This window comes from Notechis scutatus, chromosome 1 (genome assembly GCF_049901735.1).
Source record: "Notechis scutatus isolate UNSWTSFEM ecotype Mainland chromosome 1, rNotScu1.2, whole genome shotgun sequence".
In the NCBI taxonomy this organism is placed as follows: domain Eukaryota; kingdom Metazoa; phylum Chordata; class Lepidosauria; order Squamata; family Elapidae; genus Notechis; species Notechis scutatus.
Genome location: NC_142009.1, coordinates 3465527 through 3485574, shown reverse-complemented (window position 1 = coordinate 3485574; position 20048 = coordinate 3465527). Strand labels below are relative to the sequence as shown.

The 20048-nt window shown below is 45.9% G+C and overlaps 1 protein-coding gene across 2 annotated transcripts in view; it reads left to right on the top strand.

Moving 5' to 3' along the window:
• Positions 1-20048, top strand: part of TAOK1 (TAO kinase 1) — a 95230-nt gene that overhangs the window by 46316 nt on the left and 28866 nt on the right. For both annotated transcript variants that reach the window (XM_087955764.1, XM_087955768.1), the window contains 7 exons: positions 1638-1880; positions 8040-8111; positions 9642-9743; positions 10923-10968; positions 13023-13119; positions 15112-15225; positions 17832-17923. In XM_087955764.1, coding sequence (XP_087811890.1) covers positions 1749-1880; positions 8040-8111; positions 9642-9743; positions 10923-10968; positions 13023-13119; positions 15112-15225; positions 17832-17923 — 655 coding nt within the window. In that variant the 5' untranslated portion in view covers positions 1638-1748. The remainder of the gene's footprint in view (positions 1-1637; positions 1881-8039; positions 8112-9641; positions 9744-10922; positions 10969-13022; positions 13120-15111; positions 15226-17831; positions 17924-20048) is intronic.

Sequence of the window (20048 nt, the reverse complement as noted above, 5' to 3'; positions counted from 1 at the left end):
ATAACCACTGCATGGAAAGTGGTTAAAATGGGCAAATCTCACCGAACAAATTTCTCAGGCCCGACGTGCCTGTTGGGGGCTCGATTGTCCAAATTGAGAAAACGTCAGTTTACTCTTGCGTTGTTTTTCCAGCTCTCTGCTGTCCTCCGAGCATTTTCCCACATGGTTACGTACGGGCGACTCGGAGAAGGATGCTGTTTAGTTTTCCATTGTTTTGTGATAACAAAGCCCTCCTGGTTGAGAGCAGGAATCAAGCTGCCTTTATTGCCTCCATTTCGAGACCTTAGGGAAAATACCACCCCCAACTAGCCACAGATTAGCCGTGTTTTCCCAGCCTAGGGACTTGCAGGAGGTTGCTCCGACTAAGTTGCTTAACAGATTTAACAGAGTTGGAAGGGACCTTGTAGGTCATCCAGTCCAACCCCCCCTTCCCATGCAGGAGACCCTACACCATTTCTGACCCATGGCAGTCCAGTCTCTTCTTGAAAGTCTTAAGTGATGACGCTCCCACAACTTCTGAATAACAGAATAATAACAGATTAACAGAGGTTGGAAGGGACCTTGTCGGTCATCTAGTCCAAGCAGGAGACCCTACACCATTTCTGACCAATGGCAGTCCAGCCTCTTCTTGAAAGCCTCCAGGGATGAAGCTCCCACAACTTCCGAGGGCAACTTCTGGTCCATGGGTTGATTGTCCTCCCTGTCAGAAAATTTCTCCTTATTTCCAGGTTGAATCTCTCCTGTTTCAGTTTCCATCCATTATTCCTTATCTGGCCTTCAGGTGCCTTGGAGAATAGCTTGACCCCCTTCCTCCTCCCTGTGGCAGCCCCTCAGATATTGGAAGGCTGCTCTCCTGTCTCCCCTGGTCCTTCTCTTCCCTAGACCAGCCAAGCCCAGTTCCTGCAACCGTTCATTGTATGTTTGAGCCTCCAGTCCCCCAATCATCCTGGTTGCTCTTCTCTGTACTTTTTCTAGAGTCTTTTTTATAGTGTGGAGACCCAAACTGGATGCAGGACTCTAGGTGTGGCCCTTACTAAGGCTTTATAGAGCGGTATTAGTACCTCCCTTGACCTCGATTGTATCCCTCTGTTAATACAACTTAGGATTGCATTGGCTTTTTTGACTGCTGCCGCACACCACTGACTCCTATTTAGCTGGTTGTCCACTAAGACTCCGAGATCCCTTATGGCAGGTTATTACAGGTAGTCCTCGACGTACGACCACAGTCGAGCTCAACATTTCCATTGCTAAGGGGGACATTTGTTAAGTGAGTTTGGTCCTGTTTTACGACCTCCCTTGCCCCCGTTGTTAAGTGAATTGCTGCAGTTATAAAATGGTTGTTAGGTTGGTTTCCCCATTAACTTTGCTTCTCAGAAGGTCACAAAATCCGATCACAGGACCCAAAGGAAACTACAACCATTATAAATGCCAGTCCCTCTCTCTCACAGCCCAGCCCACCTCACAGGGTGGTTGTTGTTGTGGAGGAAAAGAGGAGGAGGAGGAAGGAGTATTGTGTAGGTTCACCCCCTCGATCTTCTCATGAATAAAATAAATAATATAATTGAACCTGTGGGAATCTTTCTTGGGCTTCCCTAATCCTAACCCTGCCTTCTTTTCTTTTCTCTTCTCCCTTGCAGTGACTCATGTGAACGACGCTTCCTGCACCCAGATGAGCCCCCCAGGGCTGACGGGGCATTTTCGGCCCAGATAGCCGGTGGGCTCCCACCCACCCGCCCCCGCCCAGCAGAATGCCGTCCACCAGCCGAGCGGGCAGCCTGAAGGACCCGGAGATCGCAGAGCTGTTTTACAAAGAAGATCCGGAGAAGCTCTTCACCGACCTCCGGGAGATCGGCCATGGAAGCTTCGGAGCCGTTTATTTTGTAAGAAGTCTGGGGTTTTTTTTTTTTGGGGGGAGAGTCCTTGCAAGGGCACATGGGAAAGGGGAGGGGGCACCTCTAGGTTGTCCCCCGACTTATTACCTCCGCTGAGCCCAACATTCCTGTTTTGCCAAACAAGATCGAGTTGAGTGTCATCCATTTTTGCAACCTTATTCGGCACGGTTGTTAAGTGGATCACTGCAGTTGTTAAGTGAATCGCACGGCCATGAAGCTAATCCGCCTTTCCCCCCGTTGTTTATGTCACTTGTGCCTGGTTTTACCACCTTTTGTTGCCATGGTTGTTAAGTGGATCCCTGCATTTGTTAAGCGAATCGCACGGTCATTAAGCTTTCAACTCGCTCTGCTCTCTGATCGTTGACTGTGATAAAACATTCTATCTACCTACCCATGTACCTGCCTACTGTGTTTCCCCGAAAATACGACCTACCCTGAAAGTAAGTCCTAGCTGGATTTTTACATGTGCACCCAATATAAGCCCTACCTCCAAAATAAGCCCTAATTCAGACCCCGCCCACTCCGGAGCGGACGGGAAAAAATTAAGCTCAGGTGGGGATGGGAGGGAGGTGGAGCTGCCCTACTACTTACCTTCGGACAGGTGTAGCCAGGCCTTGCACACCTCGACCCCTGCCTTGCCGGCCCTTTTGTTCTGCAGCCGGCAAGTCTTCCCTGAAGGCCTTCAGATAACAAAGTTCTGAATCGATCCAGAGCTCTTATTATTGGCTGCGGAGGCCTTCAGGGAAGCCTTGCCGGCCTTTGCCAGCTGCAGAAGAAGTTCCTGAAGGCCCCTGGCAGCGAAAAGGAGGGTAGGGGTGATGCACGCAAGTGAGGTGAGTGAGTGGGTGACATCCCTTCCACCCCCCCGCCCTGAAAATAAGACCTGGTGCCTTTTTGGTGGCCAAAAAATATAAGACAGGGTCTTATTTTGGGGGAAACACGGTGCCTGCCTGCCTGCCTGCCTGCCTGCCTGCCTGCCTGCCTGCCTGCCTGCCTGCCTGCCTGCCTGCCTGCCTGCCTGCCTGCCTGCCTGCCTGCCTATCTATCTATCTATCTATCTATCTATCTATCTATCTATCTATCTATCTATCTATCTATCTATCTATCTCTGTCTATCTATCTCTATCCATCCATATCTATCCACCAGTATGTGTCTGTCTGTCCATCTATCTACGATGTCTGTCTATTTGTCTGTCTCTCTGTCTGTCTGTCTGTCTTTCTCCGTCCATCCATATCTATCTACAGTGTGTCTGTCTGATCTATCTATCTATCTATCTATCTATCTATCTATCTATCTATCTATCTATCTATCTATCTATCTATCTATCTATCTATTTATCTACCTCTGTCTATCTATCTCTATCCATCCATATCTATCCACCAGTATGTGTCTGTCTGTCTGTCCATCTATCTACGATGTCTGTCTATTTGTCTGTCTCTCTTTCTGTCTTTCTCCGTCCATCCATATTTATCTACAGTGTGTCTGTCTGATCTATCTATCTATCTATCTATCTATCTATCTATCTATCTATCTATCTATCTATCTATCTATTTATCTATCTCTGTCTATCTATCTATCTATCTATCTATCTATCCACCAGTATGTGTCTCTATCCATCTATCTACATCTATATTTGTCTGTCTCTCTGTCTGTCTGTCTGTCTTCTCTCATCCATATCTATCTACAGTCTGTCTGTCTGTCTATCTATCTATCTATCTATCTATCTATCTATCTATCTATCTATCTATCTATCATCTATCTATCTATCTATCTATCTATCTATCTATTTATCTCTGTCTATCTATCTCTATCCATCCATATCTATCCACCAGTATGTGTCTGTCTGTCTATCCATCTATCTCATGTCTGTCTGTTTGTCTGTCTCTCTTTCTGTCTGTCTCCGTCCATCTATCTATCTACAGTCGTGTCTGTCTGATCTATCTATCTATCTATCTATCTATCTATCTATCTATCTATCTATCTATCTATCTATCTATCTATCTAATCTGATAGGTAACCATCTAAACCAGGGGTACCCAACCTTGGCAGCTTTAAGACCTCTGTGGACTTCAACTTCCCAGAATTCCCCAGCCAGCATTGCGGGAGTTGAAGTCCATAAGTTGTGTTAAATCCTTTGCCTTCTCCTTCGATCAGAGGTGGCCAACCGTGGCCTTTTGAAGGCCTGTGGTTCATGCTGGCTGGAGCATTCTGGGAGTTGAAGTCCACAGGTCTTAAAGCTGCCAAGGTCGGACACCCTTGGCATAGATCAGAGGTCTCCAAAGTTGGCAACTGTTAAAGACTTGTGGACTTCAACTCCCAGAATTCCCCAGCCAGCCTTCTGGGAGTTGAAATCCACCAGTCTTAAAGTTGGCAAGTTTTGGGGACTCCTGGCATAGATGAAGGCAGCCAACTCAGGCCACAGAGTGTTAACAACGGGAATCAAGAGAGGGGATTCCTGGTGATCCACTTCCCACAGATCCACCTCCAACCCAGCTTTCCTTGGCTGCTGATGTGCTTCAGATGGCAAGCTAGCCATTCAGGCTCTTGGTACTTGGCTCCAGGGTCCTCTCCTCCAAGGGGGAGGGGAACGTTCTCCTCGAACAATAGCCGAACCTAACAAAAGCACGTTATTGTGTGTGCTTGGAAACCCACATACTGACTTCCATTGTCAGGGCGGCATTGTGGAAGGCAGCTGGAAGTCGTGCGGTTTCCTGCTAATGTCACACAACTGCCGACCGTCGACACAGGATGAGGGTCTGGGGAAGGCAGCGCCAGCTCCTGGTGGCACCAGTGGGATTGTGGGCAGGGTGGCAGGTTGAGAGAAGGCCGGAGGCCTCACCTGGATTGTGGGCAGACAGGGTGGCAGGTTGAGAGAAGGCCAGAGGCCTCACCTGGATTGTGGGCAGGGTGGCAGGTTGAGAGCAGGCCGGAGGCCTCACCTGGATTGTGGGCAGGGTGGCAGGCCGGAGGCCTCACCTGGATTGTGGGCAGGGTGGCAGGTTGAGAGAAGGGGCCTTGGAGGTCTTCTAGTCCAGGATTGGGGGGGGAGGGTCTTCCTTTAGGAGCCCCCCTTTGAAGTGTAAGCTTTTGTAGAGCAGAAAGAACTGAAAATCTTCCTTGGGTTTCGTTCCAAGCAAAACCCCATCAGATGCATCGGTCAGTCTTTACCATCATGACCTCCAGGTGCAGAACTTGCAGCCACGGTCATTAGAGTTGCAGCCCACCCTTTTTAGGGGGCTTAAGTGGGACCTCATAATTGCTCCAAGGCAGAAGGTGCCAACGGTAAAGATGACCAAGAGAAGGGAAGATGTGTAGCTCAGGGTTGAGCTGTGGGGTCCTTAGTGCTCTCTGAGCTGGGTGGTTTTCTTGCAGGTGTTTTATGACCCAACTAGGGGACATCATCAGTGCTAGAAGGGAGGAGGGTTTGTGGAGAGGAGGAGGAGGAGGAGGAGGAGGAGAATAGTAGGGTACTTGGTGCTCTCTGAGCTTGGTGGTTTTATTGCAGACGTTTCACAACCCAACTAGGTAACATCATCAGTGCTAGAAAGGGAAGGGGTTTGTAGAGAAGAGGAGGTCTGTGGGGTCCTTGGTGCTCTCTGAGCTTGGTGGTTTTCTTACAGATGTTTCATGATCCAACTAGGGGATATCATGAGTGCTAGAAGGGAGTAGAGTTTGTGGAGAGAGGAAGAGGAGGAGGAGGAGGAGAATTGTGGGGTCCTTGGTGTTCTCTGAGCTTGATGGTTTTCTTGCAGACGTTTCACAACCCAACTAGGGGACACCATCAGCGCTTGAAGGGAGTGTGAGGTTTGCAGACAGGAGGAGGAGGGGAAAACGAGCAAAAGGACTGTGGGCTCCTTGGTGCACCCTGAACTTAGTTGTTTTCTTACAGGCATTTCATGACCCAACTAGGGAACATCATCAGTGCTAGAAGGGAGAGGTGGTTATGGAAAAGAGGAGGAGGAGGACTGTGGGGTCCTTAGTGCTCTCTGAGCTGGGTGGTTTTCTTGCAGACGTTTCACCACCCAACTAGGGAACACCATCAGTGCAGTGTAAGGGCTGCATCGGGTAAGGGGGCTAGTAGCCCTCCCAGTGCCCAAGAGAACCATTTTTTGAGCCTAGTTTTAGAGTCTTTGAGATTATCCAACAGCCAAGCAGCTGTTAACAGGGAAAGGTGGGAAGAAAAAGGCAGGAGTTTACACTGGTGTTGTGATTTAAAGCCGGGTCCTGTTTTGCAGGATGGATTTTGATCTCCCCAGGTGGCTGCCCATTGCCAGGGAGAGGGGTAGGGTGGGGTGGCTAAGCATCTGCAGATCTTCTTGGTGTGGCTCTTGCCCACCACTTGGACTGCCCAGCCTCCACCCTGCCCTTGCCAGCCATCCTGGGGCTCTGCAGCTCAGAGGAATGATGAGGCAGATCGGATGAAAGGGCTGCATTGAAAGGCTTAAAAAACACCAACCCATGTGTGATCTTCCCTAGCTATTACATCATGTTGGCGCTGCAACTCAGCCTGGCTGCACTCTGCCGATGCTGCGGTTCCTGGTGCCCAGCGTCCTGCGTTAAAGAATATCTTGCCTTTTTGCTCCCGGCTGGGGCCTGGCCAAGCCCTTTCCATCAGCCCTCTGGAGCTGCAACCTTCTTTGCAGGACTCTTGGCTCAGAAGTCCTGCTTTTAAACAGGCCTTAGCATCATCAAAGGGGGACTCAGCGGCTAAGACGCCAAGCTTGTCCATCAGAAAGGTTGGTCGGTTGGCGGTTCGAATCCCTAGCGCCGCCTAACGGAGTGAGCTCCCATTACTCGTCCCAGAAAGGATAGAAAAATGCAAGTAGAAAAAATAGGGATCCCTTTAGTGGGAAGGGAACAGTGTTCCATGCGCCTTCCAAGGCGTTTAGTCCTGCCGGCCACATGACCACGGAGGTGTCTTCAGACAGCGCTGGCTCTTCGGCTTTGCAACGGAGATGAGCCCCGCCATCTACAGCCGGAAACAACTGGGCACAGATGTGCGAGGGGAACCTTTATCTTTACCTTAGCATCATTTAAAAAAAAGAAAAAAAAGCCACCCATCCACTCCCCACTTGGCCTCTGGCAACATATTGTGTAGCACAGATTTAATTGCCACAATATTCGCTGCTCCTCTTAGACACGAAGATCTGTAGCAACCCAGTGGCTGGCTATAAATAAATAAATAAATAAATAAATAAAGGAACAGTAGAACTGGGGATGGCATTAAAAGAGCAGTCAGCCTAGAATCCCTGCATAGCCACAAGCGAGCTACGTCCAACCCCCTCTACAATTCTTAACAACAACAACAACAACAACAACAACAACAACAACAACAACAACAACTTCTTAATTGAACCTTCACATAAGACAAGGAACTTAATTGACAAGGAAAGAAGGAGAATGGGAAAGAGGAAAAGATGAGGAAAATGAGAAAGGGAAAAAAGGAAGGGAGGGAAAGGGAAAAAGATGACACACTTTTCATAACAGAATAACAAACAGACTTGGAGGGGACCTCAGAGGTCTTCTAGTCCAAACCCTTGCTCAAGCAGGAGGTTCTGTTTCAGACAAATGGCTGTCCAATCTCTTCTTCCGTATTACTATCACTATTAATCTTCTCATCACTCCGTATCGCCCATCCCTTCCCACTTGTGACTGCATGGCTGTAACTTTGTCGCTCGTATCCTTACGATTTATATGGACTGTTTCCTGGTATGATTTGATCCCTTATTATTTGTACCCTATGACTATTATTAAGTGTTGCACCTGATGATTCTTGACTCTTGATGAAAGTATCTTTTCTTTTATGTACCCTGAGAGCATTTGCACCAAAAACAAATTCCTTGTGTGTCCAATCACACTTGGCCAATAAAAGAATTCATTCGTACATTCATTCATTCTTGAAAACCTCCAGTGATGGCGCAGTCACAACTTCTGGTGGCAAGCCGTTCCACTGGTTGATTGTCCTCATTGTTAGAAAGTTTCTCCTTCATTCCAAGTTGCTCCTCTCCTTGATGAGTTTCCATCTGTTGCTTCTTCTCCTGCCTTCTGGTGCTTTGGAGAATAAAATGACCCCCCTCTTCTTTGTGGCAACGCCTTAGATATTGATATCAAAAGGTACCAAACTTTTTGTGTTTTTGGTCTTGCAGGCACGGGATGTGCGCACCAACGAAGTGGTGGCCATCAAGAAAATGTCTTACAGTGGGAAGCAATCAAACGAGGTAAGTGACCCGCCCCTGTGGTGCCCAGAATCCTCTGACCCGTTGGCGGGTTCAAATCCTGCCTGCATTGGGGAAAGAAACCAGCAAGCCGGAAGACTTAAGGGAATGGGAAATGTGGGCAGCACATGAGGAGGCGGGGGGTGGAATCAAACTCCAGAAGATGGCAAGGAGGACATTGTGATACCGAAAGCTACGAGACCTTTAATATGTATAGGAGAATTCTGGGAAAGATTGAGATATGGCGGGAAAGGTTTATTTCTTTTAGCAGGAGCCCACGTTTTCCACCAATCCGAACCTTTAAGAAAACCTGTTTCTTTAAATTATGTCGGTGGTCTTTAAAATTACTTTTAAACATACATCTTCAATCATGAGGATGGATGGAGGGTAGATAAGGAGGGAGGGAGGGAGGGAGGGAGAGAGGGAAGGAAGGAAGGAAGGAAGGAAGGAAGGAAGGAAGGAAGGAAGGAAGGAAGGAAGGAAGGAAGGAAGGAAGGAAGGAAGGAAGATAATATAATGATGAGATAGATGGATGGATGAGAGATGATGGGTGATAGATGATATAGATCAGGGGTGTCAAACTCAACGGCTCGTGGGCCAGATGTGTCAGGCACTAGCCATGCCCACCCCTGGTTTAGCTAAGGGGAAATTGCTACATCTCACGTGACAACGTGTATGATGATGGGAGGGTGGGTGGGTAAACAGACAGACACACAGTGATGGATGGAAGGGAGGGAGGGAGGAAAGGAAGGGAAGGAAGGGAGGGAGGGAGGGAGGGAGGGAGGGAGGGACTGACTATTGCATGAACCTGCAGTTGCCATCACTCTGCCACCACTAGAAATGAACAACAGAAAGAAAGAAAGAAAGAAAGAAAGAAGGAAGGAAGGAAGGAAGGAAGGAAGGAAGGAAGGAAGGAAGGAAGGAAGGAAGGAAGAAAAGAAAGAAAGAAAGAAAGAAAGAAAGAAAGAAAGAAAGAAAGAAAGAAAGAAAGAAAGAAAGAAAGAAAGAAAGAAAGAAAGAAAGAGAAAAAGGGAGAGATGGAGAGAGAGAGAAAAGAAAAGAAAGAAAAAGAAAGGTTTCTCTTTTGTTCAGACTTGCCAGCAGAATGAAATTAGGCGTTTTCTGAATTTTTGACTCACCCAGCACCAAAAATTTGCCATTACTGATCTAACACTTGGTTTGCAGTTTTGTCAGAAATAAATGTATGTTTATAATATATATAAGAATATATAGATATAGATATAAAAAAACAAAATTGAGAGATTAACGTCTTGGCCAAAACCAGCAATACAGAAAGCAAGTTTACATTTGGAAATAAGCAATCCTGTAGATATACGGCTGAAGAAAAGTCCTTCCTTTCCGCACACCAATTTATTATTTTATTGCTGGTAACAGTCCTACCGTTTTGGGCAGAGAATGAATTTGTCCTTGGTTGCCCACATGTCCCGTTTCCTTTATTAGATCACCTGGCTCTTTCTTCCTTTTTAAGTTTTACTTCCCTCTTACAAAGCCACTCCTTTTTCTCTTCTCCAGAAATGGCAGGATATCATTAAGGAAGTGAAGTTCCTCCAACGGATTAAACATCCAAACAGTATAGAGTACAAAGGCTGCTACCTGCGGGATCATACAGCATGGGTAAGCCAATATTTGTTTTGTGCATTTTATTTTATTACTATCCCACCTTTATTATTTTTATAAACAACTCAAGGCAGCGAACATACCCGAGGCGCCTTTCTCCTCCCCACAACAACGACCCTGAGAGGTTAGGTTGGGCTGAAAGAGAGGGATTGGGCTAAAGTCACCCAGCTGGTTTGCGTGCCTAAGAGAGCACTAGAATTTACTGTCTCCTGGTGATTGGGCCAAAGATACCCAACCAGCTTTCATGACTAAGGCGGCACTAGAACTCACCATCTCCTGGGGATTGGCCCAAAGTCACTCAGCTGGCTTTCCTGGCTAAGATGGAACTAGAACTCACTCTCTTCTGGGGATTGATCCAAAGTCACCCACCTGACTTTCATGCTAAGACGGGACTAGAACTCACCATCTGGGGACTCTGGATCAATCACTCTCTCAGCCCAACCCACCTCACAGGATTGTTGTAGAGAAAATAGGAGGAGGGATGTTCACCCCCTTGAATTGTTCATAAAAATAATGGATGCAAATCAAACTGAAAACAAACAAAAATGAATTTGAGAATACTGGATGTAGAGAAACCGCATTGGTATCGAGAGCAACCTGGTGAAAATGAAAGGCGGTTGCTGCCTCGGAAACTTTAATCAAAATCTTTCTTTCTTCGCCACCCCGTACTGCCTTCTTAACAATTCTTTACAAGAAAACTCTTGTACTTTTCCGTACACAATAGAATTCCCTACGCTATCTAGGCTCGAAATTCTTGGTTTGGATAACCTGGAACTGCGTCGCTTGTGGTGGGACCAAGGGATTGCATGCAAAACTGTACGTACTAATGTTTTACGTGTCAATGCCTTTTTCTGTTTTAATCTCAATAACGCGTGCGCAAACAACTGCTTTAAACTCAAGGTAAACCATTCTAAACTTGACTGTAAAAAATACGATTTTTGCAATAGAGTTGTTAAAGTCTGGAATGCTCTACCTGATGCAGTTGTCTCAGCTACACATTTTCAGTTGTAGTCACAAATGGACTTCTCAACTGCATATTTAAGAGGTCCATAAAGGGGCGTGCATAAGTGCATCTAACGTGCCTATCGTCCCTGCCATTTTATTTTTATTCGTGTTTTAGTTTTTGTTTGATAAATTATAAATAAATACATTCGTTTTCCTTTCTCTCTGCTGCAGCTTGTTATGGAATATTGTTTAGGATCAGCTTCAGATTTACTAGAAGGTAAGTCTTTTTCATTGTTTTAATGAACCCTAATTAATTACAGGAAAAAATTAGACTTGGACAACGTATGAGAGACAGTTTCTCAGACTTTAATAATAGATGTGTCACGCTGTCACGTTTACTTAACAGTGGCTTGTTGAGTACACTGAATTTCTGTATCTATAAACCATGGTCTGAAAGCCACAGTGACTAAGACGTCACAATATATCAAGCAACAAAACATAAGCATACTTCAGCTTCAACCACAATAACACACGGGCAAACAATAGATACAAACTCAAAGTAAACCGCTCCAAACTCGATTGCAGAAAATACGACTTCAGCAACAGAGTGGTCAATGTCTGGAATGCTCTACCTGACTCTGTTGTTACTTCTTCAAACCCCCAAAACTTTAACCTTACACTGTCTGCCGTGGACCTCACCCCATTCCTAAGAGGTCTGTAAGGGGCGTGCATAAGCGCACCAGCGTGCCTACCGTCCCTGTCCTCATGTTCCATTTTTATTAATGGAACATTAATAAATATTAATATTAATGTTCCATTTTTATTTAATTATAAACATATAATTATAAACAGGTATAAATATTTACATAATAAATACCTGTTTATAATTATATGTTTATATGTTATGTCCATACTTATACTGGTTTTCTCATACATGCTTGACTAAATTAAATTAAATTAAATTAAGTTAAGTTAAGTTAAGTTAAATTAAATTGAAAAAAAGAAAGAAAGAAAGAAAGAAAGAAAAAAAGAAAGAAAGAAAGAAAGAAAGAAAGAAAGAAAGAAAGAAAGAAAGAAAGAAAGAAAGAAAGAAAGAAAGAAAGAAAGAAAGAAAGAAAGAAAGAAAGAAAGAAAGAAAGAAAGAAAGAAAGAACTTGACAGCAGGAAAAGACCCAGAATTACATTATAATGATTGGTGAATTCAGCTAGGTCTTTTTTTTAAAAAAAGAAAACTTTCTTTTGCCCTACTGCCAGGTATATTTCTAATCTCTTTCATTCCTTAACTATTATTGAAATAATATTTTACCTTTATTTGATATTCCTATTGCAGTTTTTAGCAAAAAGGGCATATATCCACCCATGGGCTTCATAAGAGATTGAAGATTACCTAAACCAGGGGTGTCAAACTCACATCGTCACAGTGGCATCACGTGACGTGTTGGGACTTTTCCCCCCTTCGCTAAACCGGGCGGGGGCAGGGCCAGAATGTGACACATCCTGCCTACGGGCTGTGAGTTTGACACCCTTAAGCTAAACTATCTGTTCTCACCTAGACCTTCCCAAGATCGTTAAGCCGACTCCTCATCTCGATAAAACCCCTTTTATTTAGGTTAAAAGTGAATTCCCCTCCAGCAAAGTCCCAGCAAACAGTCTTTCATGAGATTTCATAACCACAGACCTTTATCAGGCTTGGAGAGTTGCCAGGCCGATAGCTTCCAAACGCCAAGCTGTAGCAGCAATTAGTTGGCAAGAAGTCAGGAACAGATATTGACACTAATTAAATGAACTAATTGTATCCTGCAAAGTCCCACTCTCCTCCTTTTGCTCCTCTGTTATTCCCTCTGGGAGGGGCCATTCACCATCCACTTGTGCCTTCACTCCCAAGTCGACCCGTGTTCCTTAGCTGTTCTTCTGGCAGCTCTGTGCATGCGCACACTGGGAACAGGCTCCAGCTGTTCTTCTTCCCCACTGATCTCCGACTCCGAAGGCAGCTGAGAACTGTCGGACAGCCCTGGCCCCATCTCTACCTCTGACAGAGCCCTCGTCAGCGCCTTCCCCAGACTCCAGGACTGGCCCATGTTCCTCCCCAACCTCCTCACTGTCCAAATCTGCCACCAGCTCCGCTGGCCGCTGGTGGGCCACAGCACTACCTTTGGTGCCTTGAATTTAGGCTCAGTGTGGCTGAAGGGGAAATCTTTTAAATGAGGGTTCATTTTAAAGACAGGTGGAATTCTGGGAGTTGAAGTCCACCCATCTTTAAAAGTGGCCAAGACTGGACGCCCTGTTTTAATGCCACCACTGCCTTGCTAACCATGCCTCTCTTTCCTCCAGTTCATAAAAAGCCGTTGCAAGAAGTGGAAATTGCTGCCATCACCCATGGTGCTCTCCGAGGATTGGCCTACTTGCATTCCCACAACCTGATCCATCGGTGAGTCCTTCCCTCCTTGCCTTGACTCCTGCCCCAAGTCACAAAGCAAACATCCAACGTAAACGGAAAGTAAGGCCCTACACTCAGGCAAGGCAACAACCCTACAGCTACAAAGTAGGTGAAACCTGACTCAGTGCCCGTAACTGTGAATCCAATCGGTGTCCGATTGGACAGTCACTTAAATACGAGCCAGCGGAGGGTGGTGGAAGCCAATAAAACAAATAACAGTCCTTGGTTGTATAAAACAGAGGCATAGAATCAAGAACATGTGAAGGGTTGATACCACTTTATAAGGCCTTGATAAGGCCAATCCCGGAACCAAGTTTGGTTGCCACAATATAAAAAAAGATGTTGAGACTCTAGAAAGAGTGCAGAGAAAAGCAACAAAGAGGATTAGGGGACTGGAGGCTAAAACATACGAAGAACGGTTGCAGGAACAAGGTATGGTTAGTTTAATGAAAAGAAGGACTAGGGGTGACATGATAGCAGCCTTGCAACATCTCAGGGGCTCCCCCAAAGAAGAGGGAGTCAAGCTATTCTCCAAAGCACCTGAAGGCAGGAGGAGAAGCAACGGATGGAAACTGAACAAGGAGAGAAGCAACTGGGAATTAAGGAGAAACTCCCTAATAGTGAGGACAATTAACCAGTGGAACTGCGGGCCACCAGAAGTTGTGGGTGCTCCATCACTGGAGGTTTTTAAGAAGAGACTGGACAGCCACTTCTCTGGAATGGTCTACTAGGGTCTCCTGTTCGAGCAGGGCGTTGGACTAGATGACCTCCAAGATCCCTTCGGCTATTCTATGTTCTATTTGTGGACCTTCTGAATCAGCTGTTTCTTGCTCCTCTGTCCTGAGTTTTGGGTTTCAAAGAACAAATGCTGAACTGGCATGGTAGGGCCCGCAGGGAGGGAAAGGGATCTAAGAGAGGCACACCCAGATATCAATAAATTATATTTTACAGAGACAGAATGGAATGTCATCACATTATAAAAAAGAGGTTGAGACTCTAGAAAAAGTGCAGAGAAGAGCAACCAGGATGATGAGGGGACTGGAGGATAAAACATACGATGGACGGTTGCAGGAACTGGGCCTGGCTGGTCTAGGGAAGAGAAGGACCAGGGGAGACAGGAGAGCATCTTCCAATATTTGAGGGAGGGGCTGCCCCAGAGAGGAGGAAGGGGGTCAAGCTATTTTCTAAAGCACCTTTGATGGCCAGACAAGGAATAATGGAGGGAAACTGAACAAGGAGAGATTCAACCTGGAAATAAGGAGGAATTTCTTGACAGGGAGAATATCAACCCATGGAACAGAAGTTGCCCTCGGAAATTGTGGGAGGTTTCATCCCTAGAGGCTTTCAAGAAGAGACTGGACTGCCCTCTGTCAGAAATGGTGTAGGGTCTCCCGCTTGGGTGGGGGGTTGGACTAGATGACCTACAAGGTCCCTTCCTACTCTGGTTATCCGTTATTGGGATATTTTTAAAAAGGCTGCGTTTTTTCTAGAAATAACTTCCTAGAAGCAAGCTTTAGTTTCTAGAAAACTGCTCACAGCGCATGTTAATTGCAAGTAATTTCCTTTACTAAGCAAGATGATTTTTAATTGAGCTTTGCCCCGTTTTGCGACCTTTCCTGCTGTTAAGTGAATCACTGCAGTTGTTCAACAAGTTGAACCTGGTTGTTAAGGGAATCCGGCTTTTCCCCCCAACGACTTTGCTTGTCAGAAGGCCGCAAAAGGGAGGGGGGGAATCCCCCCGAGACACTGCAACCGTCATAGATACGAGTCAGTTGCCAACCCTCTGAATTCCGATCCTGGGACTGTGGGGAGGATGCAACAGTCACGAGTGTGAAAAACGGTCATAACTCACTTTTTCCCTCCGGTGATGTTATAACCTCGAACTTGTCGCTAAGTGAATGGCTGTAAGTCAAGGACTGCCTGTATTCTCTCCCACCCATCCCCTGTGGATAAACCTGTGGCTTGCCTTCCTTTTCTTCGCAGGGACATCAAGGCAGGGAACATTCTACTGACGGAACCCGGGCAGGTGAAGCTGGCTGATTTTGGGTCGGCCTCCATCGCTTCCCCTGCCAATTCATTTGTGGGGACCCCCTACTGGTAAGCAAGGGGCGTTAAGAGCTCCGGGGTCGGCTGAATCGTTTATTTATTAAAGCGACGGATCACGTCATTTTATCAATTAATTTAAATTATTTACCTACTAGACTTTTTTTTGTAATTTGGATGGATGGATGGATGGATGTAGATAGATAGATAGATAGATAGATAGATAGATAGATAGATAGATAGATAGATAGATAGATAGATAGATATGGATAGACAGACATAGGTAGGCAGATAGATATATAGATAGATAGATAGATGGATGGATGGATAGATAGATAGATGTGGATGGATCGGTGGATGGATGGATGTAGATGGATAGATAGATAGATAGATAGATAGATAGATAGATAGATAGATAGATAGATAGATAGATAGATAGAGATAGATGATAGATAGATAGATAGATAGATAGATAGATAGATAGATAGATAGATAGATAGATAGATAGATAAATGATATGGGTTGGATGGATGGATGGATGGATGGATGGATAGATAGATAGATAGATAGATAGATAGATGGATCGGTGGATGGATGGATGTAGATGGATAGATAGATAGATAGATAGATGTAGATAGATAAATAGATAAATAGATAAATAGATAGATAGATAGATAGATAGATAGATAGATAGATAGATAGATAGATAGATAGATAGATAGATGTGGATGGATAGATGGGTGGATGGATGGATGTAGATAGATAGATGATAGATGGATGGATAGATAGATAGATAGATAGATAGATAGATAGATAGATAGATAGATAGATAGATAGATAATAGATAGATAGATGATGGATGGATGGGATGGGTGGATGGATGTATGTAGATAGATAGATGATAGATAGATAGATAGATAGATAGATAGATAGATATGGATGGATGGATGGATGGATGGATGGATGGATGGATGGATAGATAGATAGATGATGGATAGATAGATAGATAGATAGATAGATAGATCGGTGGATGAATGGATGGATAGATAGATAGATAGATAGATGTAGATAGATAAATAGATAAATAGATAGATAGATAGATAGATAGATAGATAGATAGATAGATAGATAGATAGATGGATGTGGATGGATAGATGGGTGGATGGATGGATGTAGATAGATAGATGATAGATAGATGGATGGATAGATGGATAGATAGATGGATGTAGATAGATAGATAGATAGATGTGGATGGATGGATGGGTGGATGGATGTATGTAGATAGATAGATGATAGATAGATAGATAGATAGATAGATAGATAGATTATTCATGTGCTTACAATTTATAATTAATATTTTCCTTATCAATATAACACTACAACAATAATCACATTGTCATATGAATAATATCCATTGTATCTGTTTTACAATCTTCTCTCATTGCTTTATATATACATCTAATCCATTTTAATTTAATTTATTTTCTAACCATTGGTAAAATAAATCCCATACCATATAATACTCAGATTCTTCTTTTTCTTTAATTTCCAACGTTAACCTATTCGTTTCTGGCACATTCAAATTTTTTTTTTTCAATAACTTTTCCCTTTATTTATCTTGTCACTTTTCCAATTCTGAGCAAATACAATTCTAGCTGCTGTTAATACATGTACGATTAATTAAAGTCTTTTCTTTACTATAACCTTCAGGTAATATTTCAGGTTTCAAATCTATATGTTGCTTAATCATTTTTTTTCCAACCATGCGTACTTACTAAATTTATACGCCACGTGTCTCCCTTTCAAATCCCACCTTCCGCTCACTTGACTTTGGGCAGTTTACAGTGTCAAAGTAAAATAAATAAGAATTTGAGTGTTAAAAAACAGGACCCCCACAATGCAATGGGCCCCGCCCCACCCCCTTACCTGCACTGCGCATGCCTGCCAGCCGATTTTCGGCCCGTTTGAGGCCGTTTTCATCCTCCCGGAGACTCAAGGGGAAGCCTCTGCAGACTTTGGAGGCCGAAAAACAGGCCCGTTTTCAACACTCCTGGTATTTCCAGCAGGCCCGTTTTTCGGCCTCCCGAGGCCGCAGAGGCTTCCCTTGAGTCTCCGGGAGGACGAAAACGGCCTCAGACGGGCCGAAAACCAGCTGGAGGCACGCGCATGCGCAGTGCAGGTAAGTTTGGGTGGGGCTTGCGTGCCCGCACAAATGGCTCTGCGTGCTACAGGTTCGCCATCACGGCTCTAGAGCATCCCTCCGTTTTCCCTGGCAGAGGCCCCACGGTCCGGTCCTTTGCTGTTTTCAAGGCCAGATCTAAGCACCCCTGACCTAGACAAAAAGGACTCAGTTCACAAACAAAGTGGAGATGGCATCTTCGGATCTAACTAACCACTTCCAAAATGGGGCACTCCCATTAGAACGCCAAGCCAGTTGGCAGAGCCCTTCTAAGAAAGCCAGGAAGGTGCGGGGAACAGATCTGACGTCAAGGGGCCTTGGAGGCGCCAAGCCGAACCAGGCAGAGAGCTAAGTCCCATCCAGATGCCAATGGGAAGAGGCCTGCGTAAACGGCACGAGACGCCAAAACAGCTCAGTTGAACTCTCCGCTTGTGGCTCTGGCTGCTGGCGCCTAACGTCGCGTCTTTCGTTTGCTTTTTAGGATGGCCCCCGAAGTGATCCTGGCCATGGACGAAGGGCAGTACGACGGTAAAGTTGACGTGTGGTCTCTTGGGATCACCTGCATTGAATTAGGTGAGCCCCCTGCGGGGGTCTTCTTCGGTCTCTGCTACCTGCTGCTTTACGGACCAGCCCTCAGCGGGCACCCAGGGATCCACAACCGCTGCGCGCCGTTGAAAAGAGATCCTCCATAACTCAAAAAGGAAACAAAAGGGCCCAACCCCCCCCCCTCCTCACTAGCACCCAACACCCAGATAAGCAGAGAACAACCCTAAGATTAACACTAGACCCGAGTAACCAAGCTGTAAACAACACCCCGGTCAAGGAGCCACCAAGAACTCTCCCATTGACAATGATAAGGCAAGCCACGTATATAAAGTGAGAGCAAACCCCACTCCCTACTGACACTGATGCCGTTACCTAGTTGGGTCATGAAATGTCCACAAGAAAACAAATACACTCAGAAAAGGCTAGAGGATCTCACAGTCGCCATCCTCCACATCCCTCCCTCCCTCCTTCCCTTTTTTTTTGTGTTAAAGTGGTATGCAGCCCATCTCTCTCCACCAAGCGCATGTTCAGCTTAAGGTAAAGGTTCCCCTCGTACATGCATGCTAGTGGTTTCCAGCTCTAGGGTGTGGTTGCTCATCTCCGTTGCAAAGCCGAAGAAGAGCCAGGCGCTGTCCGAAGACGTCTTTGTGACCATGTGGCCGGCAGGACTAAACGCTGCCCAAAGCGCACGGAGCGCTGTTCCCTTCCCACCAAAGGGGTCTCTGTTTTTCTATTTACATTCTTTTTTTTGCATGCTTTCAAACTGCTTGGTTGGCAGAAGCTGGGAGAAGGAACGGGAGCTCACTCAGTTATGCAGCACTAGGGATTCGAATATATATAAATATAAACAGACAGCGGTGGGATCAAAACATCAGACCTTAAAACAGGGATGTCAAACTCAAGGCCCGTGGTCTGAATCCGGCCTGTGGGATGTTTAAAACTGGCCCGCAGGGCCACCCTGGAAACAGTGAAGGACCTGTCTGCAGTGCCTCTGACAGGCCCTCCTGAGCTCCATTTTTGCTGGCGGAGGATTGCAGGAGGCCGTCCCAGCCGAAAATGAAACTCGGGACCCCCTGGCCACATCCCCAAGGTCAAAACACAACCCTGATGCACCCTGCTGTGACCCACCAGTGGCTCGCGGAGCTGGCAGCTGAGTCAGACAGTAGCAAGGAGGTTGGGGAGGAACCTGGGCCTTTCCTGAAGGCTGAAGAAGGCTCGGACAAGGGCTCTGTGTCCGAGGCAGAGATGGGGCTAGGGTGGGCTGGCAGTCATCAGCTGCCTTCAGGCTCGGACAGCAGTGGGAGCTTCTGGAACCGAGAGGTCGTCCGAGCCTTCCTCACCCTCCAGGATTGGCCCAGGTTCCTCCCCAACCTCCTCGCTTTTGGACTCTGCTGCCAGCTCCGGCAGGCCACAACACAGCCCTGAATGAAGTCAAGTTTGACACCCCTGCCTTGAAAGGTAGGCCGTTAAAATTAATACTAAAGCGGATAAGATCTCACCTTATCTCACCTTCCGTCATGCCCCTGTTGGAGTCTGATTCCGAGGGGGAGGTTGAGCAGCTGACAGGGAGTGGGAGTGTGGCTCCGGTGGCTGTGGAAGAAACGGGGGAAGGGCAAAGTCCAGCTGGGCAGTCAGAGGAAGACCCAGGCCCATCCCCTCTTCATCCTAGGGAACGCAGGGAGGAACAGATAAGGGAGCAACATGGCTTATTGGGAGAGAAAGGGGCCCTGATCCCTTTCATTAATTGCAGCCGGGAGAACAGGATATAAGTGGGGCGTTTGCACACAGCTGCTTGCTGGAAGCAAAGCGTGCATTATCATTGTTGAGGCTTATCTGGGTTTTGGCGTCCTGCAATTGATCATCCTGGCCTGTCGTGTTAATTACTTCAGCATGGTTTGTGTTGTTGTTTTTATTTCTAATTATCTTTACTTTGGGTTCGGAGTGCATTTCTGCCCTTCGTAGACTGTTTTTGGAAGAGTTTGTTATCCAACCGAGGATAATTGGATCTTGGGGCCCCAGTTGGAGGCATTAACGAGAATTTATTCTACTTTTGTGATTTTGTTATTTTTGTCTCACGCCCCTTTGGGTCATCACACCTTCATCCTCTAAATTGGGGGTCCTTAACACACACACACACACACCCCGGGGCTAT